The sequence below is a fragment of the Curcuma longa genome, chromosome 17 (genome assembly GCF_044706935.1).
Source record: "Curcuma longa cultivar G26 ecotype Majalengka, Jawa Barat chromosome 17, ITB_CL_G26_1.1, whole genome shotgun sequence".
In the NCBI taxonomy this organism is placed as follows: Eukaryota; Viridiplantae; Streptophyta; class Magnoliopsida; order Zingiberales; family Zingiberaceae; genus Curcuma; species Curcuma longa.
The window spans coordinates 2,578,814-2,593,639 of NC_133877.1; the positions used below are offsets into that span (position 1 = coordinate 2,578,814).

A 14,826-nucleotide genomic window follows, 5' to 3' on the forward strand; every position below is an offset into this window, starting at 1 on the left:
ATTTGGTATGTTAGGATATAATCAAAGTCTCACGTTAGAAATACATAAAGAGATGTGACGGCTGAACTAGTAAAGGATCCGTTCGGACCATTAGGAGGAGCTTTGTTTGAGCCTTGCATATAAAATAAACGTGTGTCCAATTTCTGATTCAGCCACACTGAAGAAAGGCATACTGTGTTGGGAGTAGATCCTAGCCTTTTCCATTGTCTACTAAGCTTAGCCAATCACTGAACAGAAATGTTGTTACAGATGACAAATAAACTACTGTTTTGCAATGGAAAAAGGAAAGAAAAAAACAGGTAGATTGCTCGATATTGCCTTTGAGTGGCACAAGAAGACATCACCAAAAAAAAACACCATTGAAAATGTGGATGTGCTCGAGGTATATGCTTTGGAAGATCCCCTCTTCCTCACCACTTTACAAGGTCCTCAATTCATTCCTTAAACCTCACTTACTGATCACCCTTCAAGGTCTCTCTCTCTCTCTCTCTCTCTCTCTCAATTGCTATGGAGAGATTCCGGTGGCGGCGATGGTGGCCGGAGTGTTGCTGGTGAAGTAACCAGCTAAAATTCCGGCCATGTAGGGCAACTTATGATCTTTGGCACCAGGCAAATCGAACACTTGGCTATTGTTGTTTCAGATTGATGGCTTACTTGTTTATGATGAAGAAGGAATTTATAGACTTAATGAGGTATTTTGTTGTTCTATCTTCTGTGGTTCGTGTCGTTCTGGTTTGCATTTCGATAATTGTTTCTTCAGATTTGTTCATGTCTATCGTTGTGTTTCGAGGATTGTAGTGGAGCAAGATGAGCTTGGTAAGTAAGCCTCAAATATGGGTTGTAATTTTGGCAATCAAAATTACGAAAGAAAACTTCAAGAGACATTTAAGATAATATGAAGAGACGATTAATAAATATCTCAATTAGACGATGTAAGACCATAACATATATACAAATAGCTCAATCATTTATTACAACAGCTAGGAGAAGATTCAGCATTACAATTTTCAACCTCAGAAACTAGATTTCATTATCATCCATTGAAGCACACATCGCAAATATAGCTCGAATTTGAAAGTGGTTTACCCGAGTTATAAGCCATTTTTTACATGAATACAAGCGAAAGACACCCAACATTAGCCTTACAATTCTCCAGTACTGAGTGCAACTCAAACAAGTAAAGCACACAAACAATTGCAGCCTTGGAGGCAAACACTGGCAGAAACCAAACCCACTTGAAGATTGCAAGCGCGAAAAGCACCCAGCATTATCCTCATTTTTGTCGAGTACCGAATGCAAGCTCAATAAGTAAAACACGCGAGAACAATCACAGCCTCAGAGGCAAACACTAGCAGAAACACACACTTGAACAACTACAAGTACTTGATGAGAGCCCAAACCACAGCAATCAGCACTACAATGGCGACGACAGATAACAGCAGACACATGCATGAACAACCACCCTTTGTGCGTTTGTTGAGGATTGCCAGTCTCTTTTGAACTCTCTGCACGATGCAAATAGTCAAATAACATCTATTCACATGTGTTCCATGTTGAATACATCGCGAAAGAAAGTGGAGAAATGATTTAAGTTCTAAAACATTTAACTTTGTCATGCAAATATCAGTGGCCTATGCAAACTTCTAAATAGGACCATCAGATGATAATCTAAAAGAATGAAAGGCTGTATTTACCTGTAGACGTGAGTCTGTTACACCGACTTGCTCGTCCAGATCATCCTGCATCATTCCATAAACATTCATTTAGCATTGGCTGCCTTAAAAGCTTGAAAGTTGCTAAATAATTTTGCATAAAAAAGAATCCTATTGCCCGGTCACGATGTTACATACAATTAATCTTGTGTGTAAACCCAATTCCTCGTTAACTGCTAATGCGATATGTTTTGTGCTTAACACGGTCTCCTCCAATTTTTCAAGGCCCTCATCTTGCTCTGTAATATCAGATAAATAGATAATAATGTCCTCAATTAAGAATTAATAGAAGACTTGAAGACAAAACTTGAGTCATACCTCTCATAATCTGTCTCTGTAAACCAACAATACCCTGATTATCAAGCCCAGCAATTGTCGACGCCACATCAACTGGCTTTTTACCATCTCCAAGCAAGTCCTCTCTATGTTCAATAAATGTTTAGTTCAATGTTGAGTAATTGACTATAATCATGATAACAGTAGTACCATGTCATGTATACGAACTATCTAAATGTGATCCATAAACTTTGACATGAAACAGAGACTTTATTATGGTAAAAATTTAAAGGTTGATATATTTTTTAGCACTGTGTTAAGCAAACCTGTTTCCAAAGTTGGACATGTTTAACATGGACGCCAGTTGATTTGCTTTAGCTTTCAGATTTGATAACATCTCTTGACGCTTATGCAAGTCTTTATCTTTTCTGCATTAAGAAGGCAGATAAGATGTGTGAAAAACAGACCATGTTACGAAAAGGAATGAATGGATGATGCTAAGCCTACATCCAATAAAACCAAGCAACTTTCTTTACAGGACTTTATTACAATGCTCTGTCAATATACAAGGAAAAGATGCAACCTTATACAATCTAAAGATGGTATAATATCCTGCAAATTAAAGTGTAGACAAGGGAAACGAGTTGGACTTGTAAGAAATGACGCCGGCATAAACGTAAAAACAGGTATAAATAAGCAGATATATATACACACACACATATAAGTCATTCACGAACAAAAAAAAAACTCTACTAATGCCTTTTCCTCAACATAACAATGCCAAGTCAACTCTATTTTACTTTAATTTTATTGCAAAACCTTCATCATCAGTCGCGAATTATCAAATCCAATATAATTTGATTCCAGAATCCCGATTGGAGACTCGATCTAAATGTAATACTAAAGATGAATTGCATCCTAGGTGAAAAATACAAAAGCTCCAAGTAAAGAACGAAGCTCTTACATTGGCTGTGTACTAGGAAGCTTTGAAAGAAGGGACTCCAAGTTCTCCAGTCTGGTCCGAAGAATTGTTATCTTCCTCCTCATTGCAGTTAAATGACGCTGGGTTTCAGGACCTGACGGAGGCAAAGAGCCCCTTTCAGAAATCAGAGCATTAATTTCATCAGAAAGCCTTGATGCTTCATTGAACTCCCTCATCCATTGATCCAAAGAAGTTGCCATAGTTAGTGACAGGATCCACTCAGATAATCTCCACTGTAGAGAGTATATTCAATTATTAGTCTAAGTTCGTGGAAGTATATAGCATGAAATTGTATAGAAGAAATTGTCAAGATGGCTCCTGAGAACAGAATGCAATCATGACCTTGCTCTATTGGAAAAATGTTACTTCCAGGTCAACATAGCAAATTTAAGAAACGAAGCACAGAAATATTACATAGAGATAGATTGATGATATTTAGCATTATCATTGTTATTAGAATCCCAACTTGTAAGCAACTAAAAACAGTAAGTAGATATGCAGTAGCAAGAACCAGAAGAGAAATAGACCAAGATCAATTGGCACAGACTGTTAATCAAATAATCATTCAAACTTCTACCAAGCCATTGCCTTACATTTCAATAATGGCAGTGAGATAAATGTGGAATTTCTCGAGTACAATTTAAACAACAAATGTTCCTATCTCTCCCCTCTTTAACACCTTATACCAAGTCAAAATATTTAAGACTCTTGTTTATGTCCATTTATCTTAACTATTTTGTCAATTCTTTTTATGTTACAAAGAAATTTAGTTTTACATATTCAATTTTGGATATATTTATCTGATTGAACCAAAATTATTCCATCTTAACTCTTTCATACTGTTCATTATATTTCATACATTCCTTCACAATTCCATAGATCCGAGACATTTCAATGATCTCAATCATATGGTTGAAACTGATTGTTTCCAGTCGGAATCATTCAAACTGTAACTGGCTATTCTTATGATGTGCCCCTGTCACTGACAGCGAGTTTAAGATAGAAGAGGAAGAACAGAGGCAAAACACTACCAATTAACAATTCCAACTATAATAAACCTTGATCTCAATTGAAACAAATCCGATGCTACAGATTTTAAGAAAAAAATTCGTTTTCCAAGAATAAAAAATATGCCAATTTCAACAAGGGATCAACGTATTGCAACAATTTCCCAAGAACATTCCTCGATGAGAAGAAAAGCGTGGCAAAAAAATTTCTCAGACCTTTTTGCTCGAGAGGAGAAGATAAAAAACGCCTTTTTTTTCTTTCCTTATCACTCCCTAATTTCCCAGATCCTCGAACATTGAGCTATCAGCATACCCTTCCTCTATCACCCAGCTATCTCCCCTACCTAAATCCTAACCCTAACGAAACGACCATATCCTACTCAGATATCGCCTAAATCGACCAAAATCCCATCTAGACCATAACCAAGATGCCGCGTCACGAAAATGGTCAACGATCCATTTAAATCCAACGCGAACAAATCAAAATTGAACAGATCACCACCAAGTTGACCCAAAACGCAAGTGAACGACTGCGTTGCCGGATCCAACATCCTGGCGGTTAAACTAGACAGGATTGCGAAGGAGGTAACAAGCTTACCTGACGTCAAGCTCGCTCGAAGGTGAGAAGGAGGGCGATCGGCCGAAAGGCGAAGCTCCGCCGTCCAGTGAAGGCGGAGCGGAGCTCTGCCGTCGAGTAAAGGCGATTCGCGGAAAAGCTAGACAATTATAAAATTCAATAATTATTTTTATTAACAAACAATAATATTAAGTAATATTTGTATATTTTTTCCATTAGCGCAAGTGATTATGAGAATAGATTCAGAATATAATTTTTGGCAAAAAAATCATATTTATTTTTATTTATTTTGATTGAGGGCCACTGGTTGGGCTGGGTCAGGGAACAGTCCAAGCCCATTTAGAGCCCGAAATGGTTCGATAGTTCTGGAAGCAGCAGGGAACGGCCAGTAGAAGCAGCCATCGCCGCTCAATATCCAACGAGTACAAATCCAACGGCCAAGAATGACCATTGGAACGTTCCAGAATTCCCACCAAATGCCCATATATAAGTCCCCTCTGTTCTTCTCGGTCTTCTTCTTCCTCATCTGGCAGCGTTTTGTGCCATCGATCGAATTCGTGAGAAGAAAGTAGCAGATCTACAGTTTCCCACAATCTCTGTCGTACTTTGGTTCCAAAGCAATGGCTGGAGGAAAGGGCGAGGATCCGGCGATCGGGATCGATCTGGGAACCACCTACTCGTGCGTAGGAGTGTGGCAGCACGACCGGGTGGAGATTATCGCCAACGACCTGGGCAATCGCACCACTCCTTCCTACGTCGCGTTCACGGACACCGAGCGGCTCATCGGCGATGCCGCCAAGAACCAGGTCGCCATGAACCCTACCCACACGGTTTTGGGTAAGTGGAAGATTCCCCTCAATCTTGTTCCTGCGAATTTCTCGCTCTCCATTTCGATGAATGTAGTTGTTCAAGGAGTTATTAGAATCGGATGCATTTTGTTCTCCATATTGCGGTTGTTCGATACACTTCTGATCTCTCCGTCTTCAGAATTGCGGTTCTATTCAATGTGTTTAGTTTGGTACAAAATTTTATTCTGTGGCCCTTGGATTTGAAATCGCAGGTGTACTATTAACTTCCGTTAACTATACCTCACTCAAATTTTGTATTATCGATCTGTTTTGGCTTGTAAGTGATCGAAAACTCAACATTCTGATTCAAATTTTGTATCCTCAGATGCTAAACGTTTGATTGGGAGGCGTTACAGCGATCCCTCTGTTCAAAGTGATATCAAGCTATGACCATTCAAACTGATCGCCGGCCCCGGCGAAAGTCCATGATCGTCGTCCAGTACAAGGGCGAGGAGAAGCAGTTTGCCGCTGAGGAGATCTCCTCCATGCTGCTCACCAAGATGAAGGCGATTGCGGAAGCCTATCTCCTATTTAAACGAATCGCAGCGGCAGGCTACCAAGGACGCCGGAGTTATTGCCAGCCTCAACGTGTTGCAAATCATTAACGAGCCCACGGCTGCGGCCATCGCCTGCGGCCTCGATAAGAACGGGAGCAGCTCGAGAAGAATGTGCTGATCTTTTATTTAGGAGGCGGATCCTTTGATGTCATCTCACCATTGAAGAAGGCATCTTCGAGTGAAGGCGACCGCCGGCAACACAATGACAACAGGATGGTCACTTCGTGCGGGAGTTCAAGAGGAAACACAAGGACATCAGCGGCACCGCCCGACAACCATCGAGATAGACTCTCTGTTCGAGGGCATCGATTTCTACTCCACCATTACACGAGCTCGATTCGAGGAGCTCAATATGGACCTCTTCAGGAAATGTATAGAGCCGGTGGAGAAGTGCCTTAGGGACGCAAAGATGGACAGGCTCGAACCAAGGACAACAACCTCCTCGGCAAATTTGAGCTCCCCGGCATTCCTCCGGCTCCAAGAGGCGTCCCTCACGTCTCGGCCGAGGACAAAACCACCGGGCAGAAGAACAAGATCACCATTACCAACGACAAGGGCAGGCTGAGCAAAGAAGAGATCAAGAAGATGGTGCACGAGGCGGAGAAGTATAAGGCCGAGGACGAGGAGCACAAGAAGGAGGTGGAGGTCAAGAACACCCTGGAGAACTACGCATACAACATGAGGAACACCATCAAGGACGAGAAGATCGCCGCCAAACTCCCGCCGGCGGACAAGAAGAAGATCGAGGACGCAGTCCGAGAAGGCCATCGGATGGCAGATGAAGTTCGAGCTAAGATGAAGGAGCTGGAGGGCGTCTGCAACCCCATCATCGCCAAAATGTATCATGGAGGAAGTTGATTAAAACATGGTTGCAGTGATTTGGACGTGCGAGTTCTTCTGGTTTCCATATCAAAACTCTCTATTTTCTAGATTCTAATAAACATCTGATGGGTTTGATATGAGTTTTACCTCCGCATCTTATTTTCACTGTCATAAAAAGTATGCTAATGTTTATGAACAAATTTATCATAATTATTAGCAGGGAATAAAACGGCACGCTTCGGTACGAACCTTAAGGCTAGGTATTAAGGATGATCGACGGCATGATATGCAGCTAGTAACCCAACATGCTCACCGTGGTCTGCATCCTGAGTTGGACTTGCACACTCTCTTTGTTCATGAGCAGGGAAGTCGTCCGGAGACCCTCCTGAAGCCTCTGCTTGAGTTTCTGCCTCGTGCTGTTGCGCCAAGAACAGACTCATGCGCTGTATCAACTGCACAGCTTTCCTCTTCCCCCTCTCCGTGCCATTGATCGCCAGCTCTTGCAGCGGACCCATGGCGCCGCACAATTGCGCTGCCACGAGGGTACTGAACTGCTGCTCTCCGTCGTCGCACAGGTTGAGCAAACCAGCTGCTGCATTCTCTCTGTTCCTGGGCGAACCACATTCTACCATCTCTACCAGCAGAGGAACAGCTTGTGCATCTGTTATTGCTGACTTCCCTTCCGGGTGGCTCGACAGCAAGGTTAATATTGCTAAGGCTTCGTCCTTCATGGATTCAGAGGTATCCTTCAAGATCCCCATGACTAATGGAACCACGCCGGCCCTCACTGCCTTCCCCTTGTTCCCTTGGTATATGCACAGGTTAAACAATGCAGTAGCAGCATCCTTCTTGCCTCTGCGTGTGCCTTCGCTCAGAAGCGAGATCAATGCTGGGATCGCGCCTGATGCCCCAATTGTCACCTTATATTCATCGACAACTGATAGGCTGAAGAGTGTGGCTGCAGCATTCTCCCTAGCTTCCATGCTACCATTTCTCAGGACCAGGACGATGCGCGGTATAGCACCCGAAGAGATTATGCTTGTTTTGTTATCGTCATGGATGGACAGATTCAGCAGAGCAGTGACAGCATGTTCCTGGGTGCGTGGATCGGTGGACAATAGCAGATTCACAAGGAGAGGAATAGCACCGGCCTTGGCTATGCAAATTCGGTTCTCAGCATCACGCTTAGCTAAGAGACGAAGCTCTCCAACAGCTGATTGTTGGTCGTCGATATTTCTGGATGATAACTTGTGAAGGAGTGCAACTACATATGAGCGTTCGAGTGTGGGATTATTGGATTGAATTGGGCATTTGGGAGGATCCACACCATTTGCTTCACACCATTGTTCTATGAGGCTTCGGAGGACATAATTCCTGGTTAGAAATGTAGTTGATAGTTTCTGTTGAGTCTTTGGGCATGTATCATGTCCGGAGGCCAGCCATTTTTCGATGTATGCACGCTCATAAGTCTGCAGTTAAGCCATTTTTCGATGTAAGCCCCAAATTTGTATCGCAATACCAGAACGAGTAGTGGTTACATACCTGCCCAGTAGCAACAATGACTGGATCTTTCATCATTTCCAAAGATATCGGACAACGGAATTCATCAGGAAGAATAGGGACTTTAGGCTTTCTATCTTGAAGAAAAGGCTTCACATCTGGCTCGGTGCCCATTTCAGGGTTCTGTGTCTGCACAAAATCCTTTATCTTCTTCAACAGCATTGACATCTTTTCGATGTTCTCGCCAGGGTCTCCACCTCCACTTGCAAAGACCATCTCATGCAAAGCTAATGATTCTTGTTTAAGATCAGATATTGTAACTAGCTGCAAGTTCTCAGCCAATCGGCTTAAGGTAGATGGGTCTAGATTAGTGTCATTGTTCTTATTGTACAAAGATAAGAGATCAGAGTAAAGTTCAACATCGGGCATTTCATCACGTTCTTTGGCTTTTTTAAACTGCGCATGGATAAGCTCAACCTATGCAAAAGCAGTGGCATTAGGGATAGTATTTTCAATTGTTTGGGATCTAATTGTATTGCTTAGGATCTAATTGTTTTCAAGATATCTGTACCTGTTCTATTACTTCTTCTGATATCTCAAGTTCAACAAAAGGAATCCCATTAAGAGCTTGATCGAGCTGAGTAGTTATGTCCTCAAATCTTTTCATCATGTTATCCCTTTCCAGGACCTAAAATGCAAGAAAACAATGTTCAAGCAACAAACAAAGGAGAGATATTGAAAGAACTTCTGAGTTGTGGGGACAATCCTTTTGTAAGGCAATATATAGTGACAAATCTCAAATTGAGAAGGGAAACACACAAAAACAGATATCCAGTTCTTATTTTCCTTCACAAATTTCCAGGAAAGCCAAACCTAATAACATTAACTCTTGCAGTAAGTACATACTCGATAACTTAGATCTAGAATGTGATATCATAAACGGCACATCTAGAGGTCATTTGCCAACCTCTTGGAACTGTCATCACACACGTACTACTTGAGCCTAACAAGTTATAGCCAGAAAACATAGCAGCAATTATGTTGAAAGCTTGAAGCCTAAGAAAAGTAAGTAGCAAAGCAGGAAGCAAGTTTCTTTCAAAATGCAAGATGCTGGTCCTCAAACCTTCTTATTTGCAAATGTAAGTTGAGCTTATAACATACAAGAGCTAGAGGTGATCAGTCATTAAGTCAATCTTGTTGAAGAAGTAAATAGTTTGTAAAGTTGAATAGATAAATTATTGACATCAGAACATTTTAACACTTGAATGGTCGATCTTAACTCTTTCTATTCTTAGAGTAATCAGAGAAGATGAAGCAAGGTCGACCACAACAGATTGTGTTCAAATCAAACCCACCGATGAACAACACAGACATGAGATTTACCTTGTTAGAATCTCAGTGAGCATCCAACTCAAGATGCTAAAATGGATTTACAATAAGGCCTTCGCATTGGCTTAAGTGCGAATCAAGTGTGGAGAACTTGGAAGTAGAAGAGGAAGGAGAACATGCCACCTTTATACCAGAATTTGATTAAAATCAAAACACTTGTTGAGCAAGAGAATTCATTTATAATTTCCATTGTGGTGTTCTTACATGGTGGAAATCTCTTCCAGCAATCCTGTATCTATTGTAACTATGTGCTATATCTATATACACAGTGGTGGATTGGACTTCCTCTAGATTTCCTCAAACATATACGCAAAGGATATGATCAATCAAGCAATTGGCAAAGCGCTAACGGTGGAAATTGGCATTAAATCGAACAAAATAATCTTGGATGAACTAGTCTGACGAACCATTTGTAAGGTTGAACAGTAAATTCGCATGTAGAAAAATAAAACCTATCGTTGATCTACCAAATCAAAACGAATACACGAAAAGAGGGAAAACGGTAAGTGAGGAAATCCCACTGATACCCTGCACCCCGCAGAAGAAGTAGACAAACAGAAATTAATAAGATCAAAGCAATAACTTCAATATTAACATACCACGAAGATCTTGCTACCCACGCTTCCGTGCCAGAGAAGATCCTTGGCGGCCGCGAGCGACTTCTCGAGCTCCGCCAGGGCCCTCGCCGCCGACTCCGGGATCGGATCTCTCCCGTCGGCGAGCTCGTGGAACATGGGCTCCAGGAGCCTGATCCGCCGCGCCAGGCTGCACAGCGGCTTCCTGTAAGCGTTCCGGAAGTCGGAGATGGCGGCGATCTCCTCCACCGCCACCGCCAATCGCCGCACGACTGCCTCCCCCTCCGACGCCCTCTCGGTATCCTGCACCTCCATCGCCGGTCAAGGACGCGGTCGTCGAGCCGCTCGCTTTCGCCCTGTAGGCCACCAAGCCGGGGTTTTGGAAGGACCACTGGAGAAGCGACGAATAGTTTATTGACGCCTTGCAGGGTGTGGAAAAACAAATAATAAAAATTGAAGGGGTCGCAGTTCAAATCTGAGACCGTTCAGATGTAAAATTAAAATATGCAAGACTTTTAGAGAGATGACGAGCAGTCAACGATCGTGTTCCGCGGAGTCTTAATTATTGCTATAAATTTAGGAAAAGATATTTATTATTTTTTACTTTTTTATTATTGCAATTTTTTTTTTAGTGTCGGTAGGCTCCTCATCCCCTTTTTAGCCCTTTCACTTTCCTCTAAATAAATAAGCAAAATTTAATAGGTGGAAAATCAGGTGAAATTAGCATCATCAATTTAAATTAGAACCATTAAATTTGATCTATCCTATAAAATAATTTAAATCGATTAAATTAAAATTTTATCAACTCATTTTAAAATAAATTCAAATGGATCGATCCATCTAGACTCGTAATTGACATGGATTAAGCTGTGACCCTTGTGAATTAATCCGCAGATTGAAAATTTTTAATTTTTTTTAATTTAAAATTTAAAAAAATTCAATGAATTAATTGATTTAATCCATCTAAACTACAATCTAAATTTAAAATCTTAGTCCCCGGTACAATGGTGCTGCTATAGGACATCTAAGTTGTAACTCAGGCACCTGCGATTTGATCCCCAATTACGACGTATTTATAAATATTATCCTCCAAATAGGGAGCGCAATCAAAGGATGTTAAGCATCTGAACTGACCGTTGTGTGCACTTCCCGATTTACCCTCGTGATCAGTGAGAAACTTCCGTGGGACCGGACCGATCACCTTAGAGATAGTCAATGAGACTAACTGAAATTTATCATTTTTAAAATTTAAAATCTTAAACTTGATCCATTTAAACTAAAACTACAATCAAAATTTAAAAATTTTTCTAATTTTTGATAAGCATATAAGTTGATCCGTCTAACCTACAACCAATCTTAAATTGAATTGAATTAGAAATTTTTTAACTCACCAAATAGATAGATCAACCCATCTCACATATGATAGATTTCCAATAAATTGATCTATTCCACTATGAATTGATTCGTTTGACGGCTCAAATGATTCTTCAATATAATTTTTTCCTCCAAATTAAATAGTTAAGCATGTTACGACTAGAGATTGAAGTACAGTGTTCTAAATTTCCCCCAAGTCACTACTATAGCCCTCGAGGCACCTTCTAGTCTTATTGGATAATATTCTATGAAAGATAAATACATATATTATCAAAATATATAAAATATATAATAATAAAAAATCTATGCTCATATCATGTATGAAATCTAAATAGATATCCAAAATGTGATATTCATATGATATCATATGTTATCGTAAGCATTAACTCCACATTCAAATGCTTACCATCAAACATAATAGAACTCCTTGCCTGTCCTATAATGAGTGACAAAGTCGTCAAACATATGTCACTCCACATTCAAATGATCACTATTAAACATCATCAAACATAATAAGACTCCTTGCCTATCGTGACAAAGCCAGTCAGTTATCAAACATGTGTCTATCTATTGATGCTCAAGTATCCATACTCTCCTATAGTATGTAGTCTTCTCATATGTCCTATAATAAGATCATATTAGACAGTATCAACTGAAATGTATTATACTTGAAAGATTTCAAAATGCAAGTCCAAATCGAGATAGACAAGATATACTCGAAAGATTATTTAACTTATTAATTGATAAGGAGAAGCAAGCATGAAATAGTTTGAATCCAACTATGATATACCGATAAAATACAAGATCAATTCTCGAACCACAAGGGAAAATAACAGTTGCCATAGGGGAAAACAGCTCAATTGGCTGGAAATAAAATCTATTATGGGTCAAAAAAATACTCTTGCAAACTCCTACTAAAATAGACATCGACGTTTTAAGATTGAAATTCAACCTACGAGTCCTGCAGAGTCTCATTTCTTCTTATCGCTCACTCCAGCAGACCTAAAATAAGGAAACATGGTGTTAGAAATTGAACATTGAGGGCGTATTATATAGCATTTTCATTTGAAATTCTAGATACACAATGTTAGCACGTATAAACAAAAGAAAATAAGCAGCACCTCTAAAGAATACTCATTAGTTTACAAGTTAAAAAAGTGCTGAAAAACAATCAAATCTACTATCGAATGTATATTGTAAAATATTTTTTTATATTAAACCTGTGAAAGACAAAAGTGCTCTTAGAGGATGGATTTTTATTCACAGAGGAAGAGAAGAGAGTAACAGTAGAGGTGAGATTTTGTGTTATTTTCTCCATCAGTTTGAAATACAACCAGAAAGGATTGATACAGCAATTGTGCTTTGGGTAGACTTCTATCAAATCACATTAAATTTCTCCTGTTATTTTCTTAGTGGGTGCTCGAAGGGTTTGAGACAACATATTGAGCATATACTTTATGAGGATTGATTCTACAGCAATTATTTTGTGTAGTATTGATACAATATGCGGTGCCATGGTGCTAGAGAATCATTCAACCTCAATAGGCAGTATCAAACACACTGTGATTCGTACAAGACAAGCCCACCACTTAATGTGAGTTTATTGATGTTTAGCACTGGCAGTGTTTAGCTAGCCAAGATTAAATGTTCCGTCACAAATTTAAGAAATGATAATTCCACCACAGGGAATCAACAGCACCATAACAAATAATGAGATAAGAAATTTTTTTTAGGTAAAACAGATAATTAAGTGTGTAAAACAATGATGGTCAAGACTCATTTTCAATGCGAGTAGAATGGAATACTAAAACTTTAAAAAAACAATTTGAGGAATTTGTTAGACATTGATGGAGATAATGCATTTAGATTTACCAAGCAAATAGTTAACTCATACCATTAAAGAGAAAAGTAATTAAAAGCAACATATCACAAACCTCATCTTTCGGAGAACATTAGCCATCTCCTCTCGCTTCTTTTTGGCCCTTTTGTGTGTTCCCAGCTTTCTTTTTGCAACTTTAAGTGCTCGCTTGTCCTTACCTACTTTCAAAAGCTCAGTGATCCTCTTCTCATATGGAGCAAAGCCAGCAACTTCCCTGATCAAGCTCCGAACAAAATGCACCCTCTTGCTTGTTTTCTGAGATATATTTGTTAAATAGTCAAAACCTAAAGTATCCAACTTCAAGCTTATACAAAAAAAAAAATTGCTTGCTTACGAATTTGCATGATCAAAATTTCACACATATGAAATTGTAATTGGCTTTTAAGTGGAACAAATAGCGAAACTACATTGTAAAACACAAGTATCATAAAAGATAGAAACTCACACAAGAAACACAGGCACACAATGACAGTAGCTAGAATTAAGCACTCATCGTCTTTCATAATACGAATGGAAAGCAAGGACACCACATCAAAAATAGCATCTACAAAGATTAAAAGAAAAAAAGCTGCTTACTATGATAAATGTGCAGAGAAATGGTCAATAACAACAAAAGGCTACATTCAGTAACAAATAAGCATAAACTGTTTTAGAGATAAAGAATTATCAAGTATAACTACTCATTTGATAGCGTTGTTACAGTGGCAAGAAGTTTGGAAATAGATAAACGCAAACAAATTCTCTGACACGAGTTTATAGCTGAATAAGAAGCGTTGAGAATACCACTTCATCCCACTCCCGTCACGAAACAACAACAAAAAAAAAAGAATGTAGAATAGCATCAAGAGATTCATACCCCTTTTCTGCTCGAAGGCCGAGGAGGCAACTCCCTTTTGGTCACGATGTGCCCCTTGTTGAGCCCTACAAAGAGCCCCGTCTTCGGCTGAGGGGCCATCACTAGAACCAGATCCACGACACTCTCGGGTTCCTATCAGTCACAATAAAAAAAAAACAAAGATCAACAATCGATGGCTAACAAGCACCTTAGCGAGAGATTACGAGACGAGGAATAGAGAATTGCAATGATGCGATCAGCTCTCGCCTCGGTGATCAGAAGCCCCGACGGCCGACGAAGACCGTAACCCTAGCGGCGGCCAGGAACTGAGAATAACTCTTAAATAGCAGTGTTTTCAGGTGAAAGGACGGGAACAGGCCCACACGAGAACTTAATTACGAGATTGACCTGAATCAGAAATGTTGGATAGCATGATGGACGTCCCTGATTGCATCTCGGGGTCGGCATCTGTTATCTGAATAATAAAATAAAT

At 40.0% G+C, this 14,826-nt stretch overlaps 2 protein-coding genes across 6 annotated transcripts; both read right to left on the reverse strand.

The window, feature by feature from the left end:
* Positions 1–946: 946 nt before the first annotated feature.
* On the reverse strand, positions 947–10,606 carry LOC141848462 (syntaxin-52-like). Of its 2 annotated transcripts, XM_074736494.1 has the most exons (10): positions 10,270–10,606; positions 8,853–8,969; positions 8,324–8,758; positions 7,163–8,250; positions 2,953–3,027; positions 2,315–2,416; positions 2,031–2,134; positions 1,851–1,951; positions 1,695–1,739; positions 947–1,505 (listed from the first exon to the last, which is right to left on the reverse strand). In XM_074736494.1, the coding sequence occupies exons 1-10, from the start codon at positions 10,558–10,560 to the stop codon at positions 1,374–1,376; spliced, it is 2,490 nt and encodes an 829-aa protein (XP_074592595.1). In that variant the 5' UTR covers positions 10,561–10,606; the 3' UTR covers positions 947–1,373. The 2 variants fall into 2 exon arrangements, with proteins under 2 accessions (XP_074592595.1, XP_074592594.1); XM_074736493.1 differs by lacking the exons at positions 7,163–8,250; positions 8,324–8,758; positions 8,853–8,969; positions 10,270–10,606 and adding an exon at positions 4,576–4,697 and having other exon boundaries at positions 2,953–3,203.
* A 1,406-nt stretch (positions 10,607–12,012) lies between these two features.
* LOC141811523 (large ribosomal subunit protein eL36x-like) lies at positions 12,013–14,638 on the reverse strand. 4 transcript variants are annotated; one of them, XM_074699549.1, is made up of 5 exons: positions 14,601–14,638; positions 14,355–14,486; positions 13,554–13,753; positions 12,572–12,621; positions 12,013–12,241 (listed from the first exon to the last, which is right to left on the reverse strand). In XM_074699549.1, exons 2-4 carry the CDS (start codon positions 14,451–14,453, stop codon positions 12,591–12,593), a joined length of 330 nt encoding a protein of 109 aa, XP_074555650.1. In that variant the 5' UTR covers positions 14,454–14,486; positions 14,601–14,638; the 3' UTR covers positions 12,013–12,241; positions 12,572–12,590. The 4 variants fall into 4 exon arrangements, with proteins under 4 accessions (XP_074555650.1, XP_074555647.1, XP_074555649.1 ...); XM_074699546.1 differs by lacking the exon at positions 12,013–12,241 and having other exon boundaries at positions 12,378–12,621; XM_074699548.1 differs by lacking the exon at positions 12,013–12,241 and having other exon boundaries at positions 12,378–12,621; positions 14,580–14,632.
* Between the last annotated feature and the right edge of the window lie 188 nt (positions 14,639–14,826).

Bases quoted from the DNA above. Each gene is read 5' to 3' on its own strand.
- LOC141848462 (XM_074736494.1), bottom strand. From the start codon at position 10,560: ATGGAGGTGCAGGATACCGAGAGGGCGTCGGAGGGGGAGGCAGTCGTG. The intron at 2,417-2,952 runs GTAAGAGCTTCG...TTCTTAATGCAG, and splicing joins CTTCCTAGTACACAGCCAAT to AAAAGATAAAGACTTGCATA. The intron at 1,740-1,850 runs GTATGTAACATC...GGAATGATGCAG, and splicing joins GTTTACACACAAGATTAATT to GATGATCTGGACGAGCAAGT.
- LOC141811523 (XM_074699549.1), bottom strand. From the start codon at position 14,453: ATGGCCCCTCAGCCGAAGACGGGGCTCTTTGTAGGGCTCAACAAGGGG. The intron at 13,754-14,354 runs GTATGAATCTCT...AATATATCTCAG, and splicing joins GGCCTTCGAGCAGAAAAGGG to AAAACAAGCAAGAGGGTGCA. The intron at 12,622-13,553 runs GTTTGTGATATG...TCCTTATTTTAG, and splicing joins AATGTTCTCCGAAAGATGAG to GTCTGCTGGAGTGAGCGATA.